Consider the following 19,070-nt stretch of genomic DNA (forward strand, 5'->3'; position numbering starts at 1 on the left):
CTAGACTGTGCAAGGATGAGGGTCAGCCTATACGTCCAAACCAGTCAGCCAGAAATCCTCATGCTCTGCTTGCAAACCAATTGACTGGAACTGGAAAGGACAGCTGACATAAGTGAAGTCTTTGTCAAAGAGCTCAGCCACTTGGCAGGGAAGTTAGAAACACTACATTATTCCAGCCTTGCACAGAAGTTACCACCAAATACATTGGGTGGTGCTGCCAGTCAGTAGGTTTGATGACGTCCCACTGCTGAGAGCTGCCTGTTTTAATTCTGAAGACGCAGTGTTCAGCAGGAAAATCTCACGGGAATTAGCAGAATAAAGCTGTAATGAAAACAGATTTACGACTCTCCGGAGAAAAGCTGCCGTTTTGCAAGTCTTGAAGGTCTTAATGCTTTGGCTGAGTGTGATAGGTGGTGTCACTGCAGAGCCTGAGCGAGATGCAAAATGTGTCCCTGCCAGTGGGTATCTTCTGCTAGTGGATTCCTCCTGCCTGGGAGCTCATCCCAGTGAAAGTTTTCTGTCCCCTTCTATCCTGTCCAGCCCAGTCTGCCATGGGCAGAGCCCGCTGTCCCCTGCCCTTTGCCAGGCTGCCCGGGGCTCGGTGGCTGTGCCGGGGCCACGCTCACCTGCTGTACACCTAGGGCAGCTGTATGGCACTTACGGGTTCTTTATGTCACACTCTCATACGTACAGCCCATAAGGAAAACTGCCTTTCGAAATGTGAAGACGTACAAAAATACATGTGTCCACAGTGTTCGATCTGTGTCCTTGGGGGAACACCCCAAAGGGAAGGCCCTGACCATCGCACCCACGGAAGATGTCCCCGTCCTGGTACCGGGCGAATGTCACACACACACTTAAAGGCACCAACCACCGGGACCCCAGCGATCCCGGGAGCGCACCGGCAGGGCAGGGATGTCCCCTGGAGCCGCTGTGACACCCCGGAGCCGTTCCCCCGGCCCCGCAGGCTCGGCCCGGCCACGGGGCGGAGCGGGGCGGGCCGGAGCGGGGCTGTGCCCGGCTGGGGCTTGTGCCCGCCCGGCCGCCGCCGGCGGGGCTCCGGGGATGGCTGTGCCGCCGGAGCTGGAGGGAGCGGTGGGCATGGCTGTGTCCCCGCAGCTGGAGGAGCCGACATCGCGGGGCTTCTCGGAGGAGCAGTTTCGGGCCGCCTGCCGGGAGCTGGACCAGCCGGCGCCGGCCGCGGCGGGGCCTTGGCAGCTCCAGGTGGAAACCATGGGCGTGCGGATCTACCGGCTGTACCACGAGGTGGGCGGGCTCCGGCAGCGCGGCCCGGGCCGGGGGGGACGGGAACGGGGCCGGTGGGTGACGGGGCCGTGAGTGAAGGGAGGCCGTGGGGTGAAGGGGACCGGGGGCGGTGAGTGACGGGGCCGTGGGTGACGGGGACTAGGGCCGATGGGTGACAGGGCCGGTGGGTGACGGAGAGCGGTGGATGAAGGGGACTGGGGCCGGTGGGTCACTGGGGCCGTGGGTGAAGGGGACTGGGGCCGGTGTGTGACGGGGCCGGTGTGTGACGGGGCCGGTGTGTGAGCGGGCCGGTGTGTGAGCGGGCCGGTGTGTGATGGGGCCGGTGTGTGAGCGGGCCGGTGTGTGACGGGGCCGGTGTGTGACGGGGCCGGTGTGTGACGGGGCCGGTGTGTGAGCGGGCCGGTGTGTGACGGGGCCGGTGTGTGACGGGGCCGGTGTGTGACCGAGCCGGTGTGTGACGGGGCCGGTGTGTGAGCGGGCCGGTGTGTGAGCGGGCCGGTGTGTGACGGGGCCGGTGTGTGACAGGGCCGGTGTGTGACCGGGCCGGTGTGTGACGGGGCCGCTGTGTGAGCGGGCCGCTGTGTGACGGGGCCGGTGTGTGATGGGGCCGGTGTGTGACGGGGCCGGTGTGTGACGGGGCCGGTGTGTGACAGGGCCGGTGTGTGAGCGGGCCGCAGGAGCCGCCCGCAGCCGCCGGTTCCCGCACAGGCCTGGGCTCGCTTTCTCCCGGCTCGCAGAAAGCAGCTTTCCGGGTAATGCCATTAAGTGCTGATGGGAAAGCCGCAGTGACCCGCGCCCCATGCCGGCCTGTGAGCGGCTGCATGGGGAATTCCCGGTGACAATTCCATGGGCCGGCCTCGGAGGGGCTTTGGGGAGGGGAGCGGACCCCTAAACACCTGCCCCGAGCCCCGCCCGGGTCACAGCATCCTGCCCTCCCGGGGCCGCCGCTCCTCCTGCCCCTCTCCACAGCTCCCTTCGCTCTGATTTTCCTCCGTTCGCCTTCTAAAATCAGGAGCTAGTTCAGAAAGGGTTGGAATGAATTTTTCTCCTCTTTTGGGAGGGGCTAAAGAACTTCATTAGTTTAGAAACTGGCATGTGGTTAATAGTCTTTACATTCTGACACAGATTTATTATTCAATACTGACTTCTAAATCCAAATATAAATATAAATATAAATATCCTATTTTTTTTTTGACCAGATGACCATAGTTTCCTCTCAACTCCTTCTGGACTTCATGCTGTTCTTTGTGTGACAATTTTGTATTTGTATTCTGAGAAATCATTTCAGATGTGGTAATGTTAGAAAAAAACCAGCAAGCATATAGGGTTGTGCTAAAGGCATAATGGGGTGGGGAAAGCCTCTTTAAGTCACTTCATAGACCTTGGAATTGTGAAAAACGAAGTTCACTTTTTTGGTAAATTTTTAAAAAAAGGTTTAATCAAAACTAAGTCACTTAGGAGACAGAAAATTAAGCAAAGGATTGATGGCCAGGTGACTTAGCATACAGCCAAAGCACAGCCTGCTATTTCAGAGGCATTCTTTAAATATACTTTTCTATGGCATCAGTCTGTTGCATATTCATAAATCATAAATGCGTATTCAAACTTTTCCATGAACTAGTTTCCATATTGCAGGAACTGTTCAGCATGGCCCCTCCTTGGCTGCACCATTTTAGAGCTCCGTGTTTCTTGGCTGTGTCTTCATTATCACCTCCAGCTTGGGCCTTGGTCCCTGCTTTCCACAGACAGTCAGTGTTGATACCTGTCAGCAGCAGGGTCCTCATCGTGTGTTCACTGGATGTAATCCCAACCAAACAGGCCATTGTTCAATTACAAGCATAACTATGTATCAGCTATCCCACTACCATGTCTCAGTTTTGCTAATAGCAGAAATAAAAACTATATTCTTACCGCAGAGTTGTTACACACATAGCATTCATCTTAATATTTGCAAAAAGCCAACTTTATAATGTACATTTATAACAGAATTTTCTCTCGTGATAAATAGTCCCCGTTTACAGCGTGGATGTGGTGACTGGCAATGGCAAGATGAGCTTATCAGTAGGTGCACAGGCTGGGGTGAGGCTGGGGTGCCTGCCAGGTATCCATGCAGGAATTAGTGTGTTGATGGAGTGCAGGGTGCTGGGGTGTTCCTGCTGGAGTGGATGAAGTAGAGGTTTTAGGATCAGAGTTCAATCCAGACCTGTAAATGCAATGAATGAAGGCAAAGGAGCTTTGGGGAGCTGGAGCCTGGATTTAGCCAGGCAAATGGGACCAAGGAAACTGTGGCTTACTGCAGTGGCTGAGCTGCTATTGTATGGATGGCAGCTGGTGAGATGGAAAGTAGCTCCTCATCCTCTCATGCTTTTGTACAGAAGGACTGTAGAGCTAAAGGGAGTAGATGAAAAAAAAAATTTACAGGTGTCTGTCTTCTTTTTTTTTAATGTAGTGTATTATGCCCCTAGTTTAGACTGGATGGACAGGCTAACAGACTACATAGGATGTAAGGGGTCAAGTCCAATTTTCTGATTCTCCTGGGAAATAAATCTCCTGTTTTGTCTTTCAGTTGCTTTAGATTGCTACAAGAGAAGATGAATGAAGTCTAGAAGAAGGGTTAAAGTTGTTTAAAGTTGTTACTGGAAAAATAAGCTTTTAGCGCTTACTGAACTGCAAGTCCCCTGTAGCAACAGGAGTTGAGGAAGCTGAAAGCAGCAATTATTCTTGTTGCCTTCTCTTTTTGCCTGTCTTTCCACCTTCTCTGCAGGCTGCAGAAATAGATCTGGGCCTTCCTGCTCAGGGCTGTATTCCAGCCAAGCTGATTGACTCTCCTGATGACAGGCCTCAGAAAACCCGAAACATTTCACTCTTGTTTTAAATTTTTTACTGTAAACCACCGTTCTTCTTGTGAGAATAAAAATGTTGATGCCTCTTATAAAGATGGTGAGTGCATGGGGTTACACAGGTGTTGAATACTTCAGGTCTGAAGCTGATGATTGGTGCTTTAGTGAAGCTACAGTGAAGATGAATAGCTTAAGCTTCTTGCTCACATTAATATTTTCAGGTACTTCAGGTCTTAATCTTCTAGAGTTGATTTGTGAAGGCGAGGAAAAGAAGAAAATTCATCTAATCACCAACAGAATGTTGTATAATCCTTCTCTTCCTTCCCTTAGGAATGCTTGGATTTTGTTTCTACACTGTATATTTGAAATACCCTCATTGTTATAATTTAGTCCTGAACCCGTACTAACAATGGTTCAAACATTGCTGTATAGGCACAGATGGAATTACCATATGTTGAAAGTAACATTAAAACAGGAGATATCCTGCACCACACCCCTTTCTGAAATAAAATAACTCATAAATATTCAAGGCAGATATAAGAGTGCATTGTATGTAAGCATGGATGTTGTAAAGCATTCTTTCTATGGTATGCTCCTAAAGTATCCCAGTCTGATGTATAAGCATAACTAACTTGCCACAAGAATTTAATGCTTCTGGTAAGCCTCAGTGTGGGCAGGATTTAGTCCACACTGACCACTGGAGATGAAAAGGGGACTGTGTTTGTGAAGAAACATGTTCCTGCAGCTCCTGAGGAACTCAAAGGGTACTGGTGTAAGGGAAGGAACAGCCATTGTGCAGGGAGGGCAGGTCAGCCTGGCTGGATTTAAACTTTCATGTATAGATCAAAAAAAAAAAAGTCCAGAGGTTAAAGACTGAATCTTGCATTGTTTTTTGAACACTTGCTTTCACAGCTCCTGAGCATTTTTGGTAGTTTGTGCCCCACCTAACTTCCTTCAGCTGCTCTCCATGATGCAAGTACCTCCCTTTCCTGTGTGACTTTTCCTCTTCTTTCTGTTTCCACAGCAATCAGGACTTTATGAATATAAAATCTTTGGTGGTCTTGCTGACGTTCCCCCAAAATTGTGCGCAGATGTCTACATGGACTTGGATTTCAGAAAGGAGTGGGATCAATATGTTAAAGGTAAGCTCACCTAGGCAGTGTAAAAGCAAGCTGGGGTCCACATTGATTGTTTCCACTAAAACTTTCCTCAAAGGAATTTTGAAGTTACTGCCTCCAAAGACTTTGAGTCAGACTTAAATATCTTTTGGGATAAGGTTGCTCTCTGCAAACATACAAGTAAACACTGATATGGAATCACTAAGGTCTCAACAGCATTTATCTTTCCTCTGGAATGAATACTTTACATGTTGGTTAAAGCATATGATTGGCATCACTAGTTATGCTGGAGCACCCTGTCACTTCTAGTGGTAATGCTTAGGTTAAATTTTAGTAGATGTCTTGGGGAGAAATGGAGATGGTACCTTTTGTGCATCTTTGCATATGGCAGTGGAGCAGTGCATCATAGAGCAGGTTGGAAGGGACTTCTGGGGTCATCTGGTCCAAACATCCTTGGTGAGAGTCAAGACAAGATGGCCCAGCACCCTGTTCAGCTGAGTCTTAAAATTTGTCCTTGGGGAGATTATTTCAAAGGCTGATTGTTCTCATTGTGAAAATTTTTCCTCAGGCTTCCACCAGTTTGATGATTTAATATCTTTTCCTGAAAGCATTGGTTGTTCTTGGCACCTTTTTCAGTCAGGAATGGGTGTATTGAGAGAATATGTGGTAACTTCAGGCTTTTACAGAGAAAGGAATAACTAATTTAGTTCAGTTTATTTAATGTTGTCTTTGAAAAAGGGCATTGAACCTGAATATCTATATGGTGTTAAAACAAGTCAACATTAACAAGGTAAGGGTTCAACTGATGTAGACATCCAGTAATCCATTTATTTTAAAGATAAAAAGGGAAGCCTTTTGTTTTTAAGCCTGTGCTTGAAGTCAGAGCAGGCCAGTAAAACTGAAAAGTGGTCTAAGTATTTTGCTGAACAAAAAGCAGTGTTAAAAACCAAAGACTTGTTAAATGCTGTGCTTGTTAGGTTTAGGACAGCTCCACTGTGAATCATTGCTGATATTGCCAGTGGCTGTATTGATACAGAGACCCATAAATTTAGCTCATGTAAGTCTTGGTCAAATTTAAGGAGTAGTGCCTTCATTAAGAAGTGTTAATTGTCAAAATGGTCAGTAGCTTTTTTGTAGCAAATGCTATTTTGCCATTAGTGAAACAAAGAGCCAAAGTGGGACTCAGCATTATTGTACTGGATGTAAAAATATTCTGTTGAGCTGCTTAAGTAGTCTTTAAGTGTATTAGGAGAAATGAATGCTTCTTAAATAAACACTTTTTTTTTTTTTTTTTTAATTCCTTCTTAGAGAAAAGAAAGGAAGCCAGTGGGGGAAGCTACACCCTTAAACTAAAAACTAGATAATGTTGCAGAGCTGACATTTATATCCTTGCTGACCATGGTTTGTTCATCTGTTAATTTATACTTGTGCTGGTGCTTTAAGTCCAGCATTTCACAAAATTAACTCTTAAAGGGCATAAATATAATGTAATGCTTTCCTTCCCACTTTAAAATTGACACAACCCCACCAATTTTTTAGGATGGTACATATGATGAAATAATGCTAGCCAATGTTTTAAATGTAACCCCAATCCAGCCTGGGCTTTTTCTTGCACATTTAGGGAAAAAACCCAGAAAATTTCCGTTGAGAGCCTTCTTGCCCTTGGTGTTACTGTTTGTATTCTTTGGTGCTCTTAGAGCCTTGCAAAGTCCAAAGGAGAGGTCTCTGCTGAACTGCTGGCATTGAAACAAAAACCTGACCAGAGCAGAAATAGCTGCCTTTTTAGCTGAAAAGGCAATTGCTCCTGAATGCTTCCAAACAGCCACGAGATGTGGACATCCTGAGGCCTGGTTTGGGCTGCAGCTGCCAATTCAGCAGGGAAGTTGTGACTAAACTGTAGTGGCTGAGGTACCACATGCTTCTGTGGCATGATGCAAAATGGTTGGGCCTGCACAATACTGAAACCTGCTACTCCAGATTGCAGCACCCTCCTGACTGCCATCAGACTTGCCAGCAAATTATCAGTAATAACTGACTGTTGGAGCAGTAAGTGCTGCAATGCCTATTATGGATAGAATGGACTCGAGATCTCCTGTGTAGTGATGCTAAATGAAATGAGATTTTTGATTAAAATGCACTGTAATCTGCTTGAAGTGAATGCAGGTGGGATGTGGTTTACCTGTTGTGTAGGTATGAGGTAGCTAATGACAATTGTATTGGGCTGTTTAAAACAGTTTCGTGGTGCCTTTGAAAAAGGAAATCTCTGTGGTTAGAAGTGAAAGTGAAGTGAATAACCCAATGCTCCAGTGACCTCTGGTGGAAAACATAAATGTTGAGAGTTTTTACAGCACCAGGTGCATCCAGTAGTGCTCAGCTGGAGAAGAGGAGAAGCTGTTTCTGTGGGTGACAGCTGATCTGCAGGGCATACTAACAGAAGTCTGGTTTGGAATATGATATATAGGGAAAGAATCTCCTATGTGGGGCACTGTTCTTGCCTTATTAATGAGATTATCAGTTTATTCTGGCTTCACTTTCACAAACCTGGCTCTGGAGGATATACAGCACCTCAGGCACAAGTCTGCTCTAAAGGAAGAAAAGACCACTCTGGCTGTTAAGGTGAACCACCTTTCTGGATGACACCTTTCTTTACTCCAGGGCCCGAGCCAACGGGAGTTCACCCTGGCTCAGCCCCATGGCTTGTCAGTTCCATTGCCCTCACAGTGGCAGTTGGTGAACTGTAGATAGGTTTTCAAACTCAGTTATGGGGGTTGAGTAGGACTAACTTTTCTCCTTCATGCCAGACTACTCTCTGACTGAGTCACTGCCATGCTTTAGGCACTATTCTTAGGTTACTTTTTTTTCATGTTCTGCTACCTTCTGATATGAGTTTCCAGGTAGACTGAAGGTGGTGTAATGAAGGCTCATAAACTGCTCAAGATTCTAGTTTGCTGTTGCATGTACATACAGCTGTGAAATTCCTAACAGCTTTTCCAAAATTCATTAATCCCTCATGTAAGATGTCTTCAGGTGTCTTTCTGTATGAAGACGTCTTTCTGTAGAAAGCTGCACTTATCCTAGTTCCATGTTAACTCAGTATAATTTACAAGGGTAATGACATGCCTGTGAAAAAGCGCATTGTACTTGTGACTTACATTTGTGCACAGAACATGAACAGATGAGGAAAAAGCTTTGAGATGGAGAGGCTTTGAATGAGCAGACTTTTGGAAAAGGAATTTGACTCTGCCTCCCCCAAAATTGTTCTGCTTTTATGTTCCGGGGTTTTTGGGGTTTGTTTTAGGGGTTTTTTTGTTTGTTTGGGGTTTTTTTTGTTTGGTTGGGTTTTTTCCCCTAATTAATCCAATAGGCACAGAAAAAGAGGCCACCTATTTTTGTGTATTTGATTCTTGAACAATCTAGCAGTCTCTTACTGCTAGAATTCTACATATATATATATATCAATTTTGACATCAGAATTGCGTGTAAAATGTGTTTGTGTCAGAAATCTGAGCAGTTCTTGATGCCATCTATATTTCTGTTGCAGTAGAAATTAAAAATATCTAACAGTCTTCTTTCAACCGTAGAACTGTATGAGAAAACATATGATGGTGAAAAAGTAATCTACTGGGAAGTGAAGTACCCCTTTCCTCTCTCAAACAGAGATGTATCCTTTCAAGCTTTTGTTCCTCTTGCAGTTTTTGCCACTTGGTCATCCAGGAATCCCAACAATCAACTGATTCTATCGCTGCTGCAGGATCTAAGATCTTGCAGTGCTCATGTCACATGAGTGTATATGGCATGAAGAGGAGTGTGGGTGTCACTTCCCACACAGAGCTAGAGCTCACATAGCAGAGTTACTGCTCTGCAGGATTGAATCCTGTAGGGACATGAGAAATAACTCGAGGGAGCTGCTGTTTGTGATGGAATTCACTTGTCAACTCCTCATCCCTCACACTGACATTGTTTTGACATGCCTCCTCAACTCGCAACGCAGTATGTCTATATTCGGGAATGCCGGGAGATGGATGTGGATGGGAGGAAGATCTGGGTTGTGCTAGCAAAAAGTGTGGCTGTTCCTCAGTGCCCTGAAAAGCCTGGTATTATCAGAGTTAAAAGCTATAAACAAAGCCTGGTAATTGAAAGTGATGGCAAGGCTGGATGTAAAGGTAAGAGGTCAAAAAAAAACTTGTGACAAGTCATGTAGCATGGGAATGTATGTGTAAGTAAAACACACAAAGAGGGGGACTGGAAATTTTAAGCCAAGAGTTACTTTAAAATGAATCAAACCTTTGGAAATGTCCAGTGCAGTGCACTACTGTGAAAAATCTTTTTATTTAGCAATTGGGCTGGGTGGTTAAGAATAGTCTACTGACCACTTCCTTCTGCCCTCCCGTCCCACCACCAGTCTGAACTTCTTTTCCTGCCAGACAGTTCAGCTGGGGAGACTCTGCTGCAATTTTCTTAACTCAGCAATGATTAAAGTATTGTGTTTGACAGATGTATAGATTAAAGGGTTTGCTGAGAGCTTGACTCCAGTCTGAGATTAGTCTTTTAAAGACAGTATTATTTTATAAGACAGGGTGCCAAAAATGGTTTGCAGTAATCTAAATTTCTATTGTGGCTCTGTCAGCTTCCCAAAGGTTAACCAGGAATGCTTGTATTTACTTCACATTTCACTTCAGGCCAAGTTGACTTTTTTGTGCAGAATTTAGAGTAGAACTGTTGTAGTTGGTGCTCCAGTTATGCACACTGAGAGCTTCTGTCACAGTACATTAGAGCTGAATCTCAGGTAACTGTTTGGTAACTTCTCTCTTCCCTCTAGTCTATATGTACTATTTTGATAATCCTGGTGGCAACATTCCATCCTGGCTGGTCAACTGGGCTGCCAAGGTAAGAAAAGGCGTCAGTGATCACAGACAATGATCTTTGGCTAATCTGTTTAAAAAAAAAAATTCACTGCAGTCATACCCATCTTCTATGTGTTGGGCAGAATAAATTTTTTCTCAGACATATATCAACCTTCTTAGCTTTTACACAGTCCCGTATTTATAGTCTCACTATTGTATGCTCTCATGACAGTAGTCTTAATTAATTTACTTATTTTATTTTCTGTCAAATTCCTTTGGTTTGTCAGCCAGGCAGGTAAATTTCTGCAGCAAACCCCAAATAATGTTTTTCAGAGCATATATGAATAGCCTCAAGCAAACTTCAGTAATGAATTTGTTGCCAAAGTATTCAAGGAATGGATGGATGCTGTGTACCAGATCTCAGACTTGTATCTTATTAGACAATTGTACATTAGATCTTAGAACTGTATCTGTTTGAAGGTCTTGATCTATATGATGGGAATTCTCATTTTGCTTATGGTTTTTATTGATTCCATTATGCAAAGATAACTTGTCTGCTTTTCTCTTTACAGAGTGGTGTGCCTGCTTTCTTGAAGGATATACAAAAAGCTTGCCTTAAGTATTCTAAGAGCACATAGGTGTTGAAATTGATCTTAATTGTTTCATTCCTAGATTTCTGCTCGTACAGGAGCAGCTGTTACGTATTACACTGGCTAAAATCTACCTCTAATCTTGGAAAGAATTTTATTTTAGTTCAATTATGCCTTGAGTTTTATCAGATTTTTTTATTTTCCATCTCCAACTGAAGAGCTGGCCACTGGCAAGGTAACACCAACATCAGCTGCAGCTTCTGAAAGTACTCAAGTTTAGCCTTGTTCCCCATGCTTTGCTTATGCTGGTTGTCAGGTGTGGTCTAGAGGAGTTCTGTGATGGATGTGTTACATCCTTGCACAAGAAGCAACAATCTTACTAGAAAAATGTCTGAACTTGGACTGCAAACCGTGTGCATGTGTTACACCTGCATCTGCCTTTGTTACCTTGCAGGGTGGCTTCCTCCTGAAACTCAGTAGTGGAACTTGCATTGCATAGGAGGAAATGCTTTTCCTACATGAGTTTATCATTCTTAAACTCTCTGCCGGATATAAACCTAAAAAATGCTGAGAGATGAGGTAAATTACTAGAAATACACAGTAGGAACTGGGAGTCTGTGATGCTAAGCTCCCTTAAATCTAGATGTAAAATGATCAAGCTTAAAGCCTTGCATTCACGGCTCCACACTTCTGTATGGAAAGTAAAAACTCTCAGCTGTGTCCAGAAGAAAAAGGAGGAAGTGACTTTTTGCATGTCTGATTTGAAGGGAACAAGTTTTATCTTCAGAGTCAGTAGCCTTACCTGTAAGGCAGCTTGGATATCAACTTGAAACTGGAAGTAATTTTATACTTGGTGCCTGCCACTGAATGTGGATGAGCTTGATGTGGAACTTGGGCTTGCTTACATTTTGAAATTTCATGCTGATATAAAGAATGGATTGTGATGCACTAAAAGCTTAACTGAGCCGGAAATTAAATTCCCAGCACCTTTTTTAGCAGGGGGAGGGGGGCAGGGAGTGCATAAAAGAATAAGAGAATTCTCAGGGATTTAAATTATTCTGCATTGTTCCTAAATCTAATCCTGTTTCTGAATAATAATAGTCTGGTAATGGAGTAGCTTTTTCTTTTCTTGTTAAAAAATAAACAACTGAAATTATTGCCTTTATACCTTGTGTAAATATTTGCTTCCAATAAATCATTATTTTGGCCAAGTAGTGTTCTTGTTCTGTGTCCTAGGATTAAGAGTGCCATGCTGGGCAGGTCACAAGTGAGCAGGCTGATACCATGAGCTGCCTTATTTTTAAAGGATTTTTAAAGAATAAGTGGGATTAGAACTAAGCAGGATTCTTGTGTTCTGCCAGCAATTCAGGCGTTTTTCAATATCTTTAACTTGGTGACTGTCACTGGATTGAATATTACGGTGTTACACAACATGATATAACGAAACTTTGAAAGGGGGCTATCTGAGGATGGATACTTCCTGGAACAATGATTCAAACTAATTTCCAGTTCTTTTGGAACAAAACTGACCTCTGTGCCCCAATAATCCAAAACTTACCTGTAATTGTAAACCTACTTCAAAATTTGAGTTAGTTGAAATGTTTACAAGCAATGTGTACCTAGTGAGCTGAGTATGTGCACAGAGGTGAGTCATGTACAGAAGAGGTCATTTTTTCATTCTTCTTCTCCAGACAATCTATAATTTTTTTTAGTCTTTAAGGAAATGAAAGCAGGAGAAAGACTGCAAGCATTTTATAATCATGAATTCACTTTGTCTTAGTTACTTGTCACAAGACAGGGTATCCATGTGTGTGCAGTGTGCTGAGACACTGAGGCTGAGAGTCCAGGAGCTGAATGGCCCCATTGTCAGTCCAGCTGAAAACTTGATTTCCTACAGACCCCGCAGTGGGTGTGTAGAATCCATGGTCTTTGCTCACTTATCCATACTGAAACCATTGCACAGGCAGCTTCTTGTGCTGTACACAGCTTTCTAAATTAAAACACACTGGACTAAACTGTGGATGCTAAAACCAGCTTTTCCACTCTTTACAAGCAACTAAGCAATGATGTGAGATGAAAGCAACATCAGATCTTGTCTTTAGTTCCCCGTGGGCTTTTAAAGTAACATAAATATGCAGTGACACTTCAGTTTAAGTGTGGGTTACTACACTGATCTTTCTAGGGAAGAAAAGTTCCAGCTTTGTGTCAGCTTCATAGCTAAATGGAAGATTGTGACTGGTTAGAGTTGGTATTTTTAGTCTTTAGATGTAAAGATATTCTTAAATCATTTTAGGGCATTATTAATGACTGAATAAATACTGATCTTCCATAAGTTATGGAATCATGTATCATGTGAGCCTTTCTGGGCAGCTTGAGCAGGAATTTACCTGCAGTGGAAGTTTAGTCACCATGCATTTTGAATTCTGGTGCACAGGGTTATAAAACATGAAACCCCCTTCCCATGCTATTTGTTAATGTAGCACCTCAAAGTTAGTTTTATTTCACCAGCTTGCCTAAAACTGGAGTGCAAAGTTAGTTCTTATAGTGATCTATTGTAAGCAAAGGAGTGTTGGAATAAAAGAAAAAGAATGAACATTTCTGTTAGGTGATGACTGAGCCTCTCATCCTCTCTATCCCACCTCAATTAACTGATTGGTAGATATCATAATACAGATTAACAGGGACTAATGAAGTTTTCCCAGCAGCCAAATAGAACTAGAAAATGCTGTTGTTTCAGTCAACAAACAGTCATCTGCTCCAAAGTGCAGTATCAGAGTTTGCATAAATCATAATAGTCTTGGATCTATTCTCAATATAGAACTTCTGTTTTAAATTTAGCAGCCCTTACTGAAACTTGTTTTGGCATGTTCTTCACAGAAAGAAGTGGTGGCTTTTTTGGAATGACTGGTTCCCCATCCCTTGTTTCCATAAAGAATGATGCTGTAACAAAATGAATATAAACACTTCTTCTACATTGTGTTCCAGCCATTCAAATCCATTCTTCCCATGCAATCTCTCTGTAAAACTAATGTGTTTGACTTGGAAAGTAAAGTAAGGGAAAGATTCTCAGTAACCCAAAGTCAACATAGAGAATGATGTCAGATTCCTAGTCGCTGGTGCTGCCTCTTAGAAGATGATGTGCAAAGGGAAACACAAGTTGTCTTTGCTCAGGAAACACCTGGATGATGCTTCACTTCTCAAGCAGGTCATCGTCTGTTTCTATAGTTTAGCGGAACAAAAAATGTGGGAAGACAGCAGGAGAGACCTCTGATGCTAGTCCATGCTAGTAGATGATGCATCTTCCCAGCAACAATTTTTCTTCCTATTATATCAGTTCTCTATGAACAAAGAACATTTTCAAAAGGGATCTAGTGATACTGAAATGTCACTTAGCTGAGAGTGATTTCTCCCTGAGCACAGATTTGCCTTCCTTTATTGAGATGATAATTCGTAACCAAATTTACTGTCTCACTGTAGTTCTGTGGTCAAACTACTGCACTTTCAGACAAAAAACTTTTTTTTTTTACTCATCTCAGTTAAAAGGTGCTGAAAACTTCCATACAAAAATAGAAAAGAAGGTTTATACCAGGAGCAAAGTTGTTACAAATCCAGATGGACTGCGTGAAAGATAACTGGTTCTTGAGGAGCAATAAAAAAGAACAAATCTCTACAGCAAATTTGATTTTCCTGGGTTTGTTTCAGACCACTCTTGTTTACAACTGCCGACTCTGGAGCCCAGATCATTAAGGTAAATAAAACTGGTGTTAAAGAATCCTACTAATTCTTCCCTGTAACTGCCAAGGAACAATGAATTAGGATTACATGTGCACCCAGAAGGAGAATGTCATCTTTCTGTTAGCTCTGTTCTTTCAGAACTCGACTATAAACGATTACTCTCGTTTGGAATTTGAATGATAAATGTATCCTGGAGTCCTGCTGTGAGACAGGAATATTTTAAGTGGGAACAACTCTCCACTGGAAACCTTCATTTCCAAAGCAAGGACTGCATCCTGTGGATAACTGTTTTGATGGAACCTGCTGTAATAATCATGTTGAAATACATGAATGAATACATATTCATTTTAGCTTGTGAAAAACTTCCTGCATAGCAGCTGTAAAACACGTTAAACTGAAAGCTGTTCCTGCAGTGAAAGCACAAGTACCTGTAATATTAAGATTTAAGTGAGTTTGCCTTATCTGTAGTCTCTAGATTTCCTGCAAATTCTAATATTTTTATAAGGCCTATTTCAGCACTGGAGATTCTGTGGTGGACTGTAAGAATCAGGTTTTTCTCCAAGCTTAATTGTCTTATTATTCTTCATCTATGGAAGAAACCCAGGAGAATTAATCATGCTATTCCTAGAATGACAAGTTTGGGATTGAAGCAGTTCTCCTACAACACATAAGGCCAAGGGTTCCCTCTGTGCTGTACATACTGTGACCAGAAGCCTGCTGTGAAGTCACAAGGCTCATTGCATTTCTGCCTGAGCATATCTCGGAAGGTTTTAAATCTTTAGCTGTTTTGGTCACTCAGAGCCATGGAGGATTTGCCTTTTATTATTCCTGGTGCATATACACGTCTTCCAAAGGATGATAGAAATTGTGTGTAATTGCCTGGAAATGGATATTTCATATTCAGCTGCAAGTTGGAATTATAGTTTAAGAGTGGATTTTAAATATTATTTTTATTGAGACCAGGCTGCTGCTGTGCATTTTAAAGTTAATGTGTTTTCTCAGCATGGAAGCCATATAATCTGTTTGTACATTTGAGTGGATCTCACAAGAAGCCAAAATTGCCTGGCCAACCATTTACCCTGTGAAAGGCTCATGATGCTGTTCAACTATTCAAATTAAAACAAAGAGTAGGAACATGCCTTCAGCAGGAAATTGCTGTGACACTAGAAGTGCCTATTGTCTCAGAGTGTGAGGTGGGTATGTGAAAGAGTATGTTGCCTTCCACTAACTTTTTTCTTGTAACATGGGAATAAAGTGACCCTTGATGACATTTAAGGTGTGGTTCTAGGAACCATGAAATTAAGAGCATTACCACTGAATTCATTACAATGACAGACAGGCATTTAGAAAAACTACTTCTAAATCCATCTGAAACAAGTTAAAGAATAAAGAATAAAGAATAAAGAATAAAGAATAAAGAAAAAAGAAATAATCTGAGGATCTTTTAGGGATCTTTCAGGAAAGACAGGCCTAGAAGTACCTGCTAGTTCACCAAATGCAATTACAGGCAGCACATAATAAGTCCTTCCCTTGTGAAACGTAGAGCATGTTTCACAATTTTGTGCTTAACCCATCCTTTCTTTCAGACTTGGAATTCTGTACGCTCAATATCTTTCTCAGTAAGTTTATTGTTAAAATATGACTTGTGTAGAGAACTTGTATTTTGCTCCTCATCACTTTTCTTTTTTTTTTTCCCTTAATGGCAAGTAGATACCGAAATATTTTATGCCAAAAGAAAGTTTTCTTCTCAGTGATGATAATCAGCAACGAAACAAATTGCTTTGAGAGACTGAAATTTCTGATTTTGGAGATACTCAAAGCTGAGGTGGTGAAGGCCCTGGGCAATTTTTCTGACCTAGAAATTAGAGCCAGCTTCAAATTTGGTGCTGCTTTAGTCTGTGGGTTTGACTGGATGATGAGATTATCCTATATGTCCCTTCCAAGCTGAATTATTACAAGGTTTTCAATATTAATAAATCTAGGAGATTACAGTGTGAATCCTTCTGAGAAGGCAGCATTATTTTCTGTCCAAATGCTGTTATTCAACAGACCAACTTCAACTGAGATAGAATGAGATGCACAAGTGTATGGAAAAGCTACAGTCAAGATTGGTATTAGAAACAGGTACATAGACATTTTTGGCAAAAAGATTACTGTGGGCTGCTTTATTGCTTTAGTTTCTTATTTTAACTAAAATTATTAGTATGAGTTTGGTGAAAAATCTGGGAAATTTAAACTAAACCAAATGAAGGCAGACTCTGAATCTTTGTTAGTGAAACAACATCATAATAAGCATTACATTATGTTACATTACATAAGCAATAACACTGATGAGTAAAGCATGGTGACTAAGTTTGGGAAAGGACAACAAGGGCAGACAAACTGAGGCTGAGCTGCACACTCCCAGGAATGTTACTGGTGCCAATTGTTACTGCTCATTTCCTGTTGCATCCAGCAGCTGCAGATGATATCTGAAAGGTTAAAAGCTGGGAAAGGGCCAACTGGGCAAGGCTGAGATGTAATCAAAAGAGAAGATGAAATGCAGATTTAGAATATCTAAGCATTCCATGATGACCCTGTAGTTTTACCTTAACTGTCAAGGCAATATTTTTGAAGACAGGATGCTAAGCCAAGTAGCACTCTATACATGGTGAGACTCTCTTTTTGTCAGACAGGAATATATACTCAATCACATTTAATTAAAATTAAATTAATATTAAAGGATATTTACTGTTAGTAAGTAGGCTCTTCCTCTCCAGATCTGGTGCTTATTACCAGCCCAATTCAATATTTAGCAACAGAAGAACAACAGAAATCTTTGTGTTGATCCCACAGTGGACACTCCTCTCCCAGCCCAATGATGGATATTTCCAATCGACATGTACTGCTGAATACAATGTCCTTTACTGTCACATGTCTTCCCCTTTCCCTTCCCTTTTCAATTCTGTGTCAACATTTGGGATGAGCCCAAATCCCAGTGTGTGATCTGACCTTGTGACATCAGAGCCCACTGAGCTACCAACCTGGCCCTGCTTCCTGCTCCAGAGAGCGCACAAACATCACTCTCAAGGATCATCTTCTGCCCAGCTATTATTTTTATGTCTGTTGCCGCTTGTGCATTTTATTGTATTATAAAAATCTTGCATGGGTTCTTGGTTGCCTTCCCAAAAATATGTATTTTGATCTGTGGATCTGTATTTATGTGGGAATAGGAATTATGTCTTTTGGAATTTGTAACTGTTGAAATAAAGACAAATGAGGGGGAAGGATAAAAACTGGACTGAAAAGACAGCAGTAAATATGAAATTATGTTGGTCAGTGTTAAGCAGGGCAAGAGCATTCTGAAAACATATTGTCTTTTTCTTTAAAATTATGTAATAAACTATATTCAGTATATTGTATAATAAAAATCTTCAGTTTAAACAACAGGGCAGTTTGTCAGGGGCATTAGTCTCTTTTTTTCATTTAGCAGAGACATATTATGAAATATGCAAATTGCATGTTTTGGAGTTCTGGGCCAAATAATAAAGGAACTGCCAGAATCCCAGGAAATGGGACTGTCTTCTGATTTGAAAAGCTGCAAAACTGTATTAGTTTAATGCTGTGGAAACATCAAGTTCTCAGGGAATTCTAGATAAGATAGCTTCTACTTTTACTCTTTCCTGTTTTCTCCTGATACTTTGAAAGGTAAAAAAAAAAAAAAAAAAAAAAAAAAGTAATCTGCATTGTTCCACCCTTGCCTTGCACAGCAGTTCCAACTCAAATACTATTTTGCTTGGGAGTAAGTTTGTTGCTTACAGCTGCAAACAAGGAGGAAAACAAAAAAGGTTCCTTTTTAAGTCCTCAGAATTGGAGTTTCAGTAAAACACCTTCAGTGGTTTCCCAGCAGAGATCAAAGGGATGAAATCCCAGTGGGCTTGGACAGTGAGGTCTATTTTTGGCAGTGAAACATCCACACAGTTCCTCTGCTTTACTGGGGATGTCAGAGGAAATTGCAAATGCTGTAGAAGCTTATTCTGATGTCACAGGCTTTTGGGTGGGTTAAAAGGACAAATACTGAGCTTTTCACTTTGGATTCCTCTCTGTTAGCTGCTGTTTATCAAGCAAAATTGTGTTTTTGTCTATGTCACCTACATTGTCTCAGAAACAGCAATTACTTTTTCTCAAGTATTGGGGAAATCTGTAATGTGGTAGACTACATGAGCAAATAAGTTCTAATTTTTCACTTGGTTTTAAAACATACAGTAAAAATAGTTGTTTGGTTTGTTTTAAATGCAAATGTGAAATATTTAAGCTTTTCCCACCTCATTTTCCTCCCACTTTTCAATTATTAATTACTAAAAATAAAGTGGAGCTAGAGAAAGATATTAAGAAAAGTACAGCAGTGAGGAAAATACGTCTTCAGATTTGGGCAGAAAATGGGCACAATGCTCCAATTGTCATTGAAAAATGAGGAAAATAGTATTTTTACTTTTCCAAAATAATTTAGCATTTTTCAACTACTCTCAGCATTTTCCACTGCTGCAGAGCAGTTAATTCTCTGGATAAAACAGTGGCAAGGTATTAAACCTTCAGAAGCAAATATCCCCTTCCTCCTTCTCACAGCTGTATGACATGGGCAGCACTTGAGACTCATCCCCTCTCACACTTGCCTAAAGAGTTTTAACACTGGCTTTG

The 19,070-nt window shown here is 42.0% G+C and overlaps 1 protein-coding gene across 1 annotated transcript; it reads left to right on the forward strand.

Moving 5' to 3' along the window:
- The first annotated feature begins 1,065 nt into the window (after positions 1-1,065).
- Positions 1,066-11,861, forward strand: PCTP (phosphatidylcholine transfer protein). Its single transcript, XM_066332158.1, has 6 exons — positions 1,066-1,266; positions 5,131-5,248; positions 8,806-8,885; positions 9,216-9,387; positions 10,044-10,111; positions 10,641-11,861. Exons 1-6 carry the CDS (start codon positions 1,066-1,068, stop codon positions 10,704-10,706), a joined length of 705 nt encoding a protein of 234 aa, XP_066188255.1. The 3' UTR covers positions 10,707-11,861.
- The last annotated feature ends 7,209 nt before the right edge of the window (positions 11,862-19,070 follow it).

The sequence above is a fragment of the Sylvia atricapilla genome, chromosome 18 (assembly GCF_009819655.1).
Source record: "Sylvia atricapilla isolate bSylAtr1 chromosome 18, bSylAtr1.pri, whole genome shotgun sequence".
In the NCBI taxonomy this organism is placed as follows: domain Eukaryota; kingdom Metazoa; phylum Chordata; class Aves; order Passeriformes; family Sylviidae; genus Sylvia; species Sylvia atricapilla.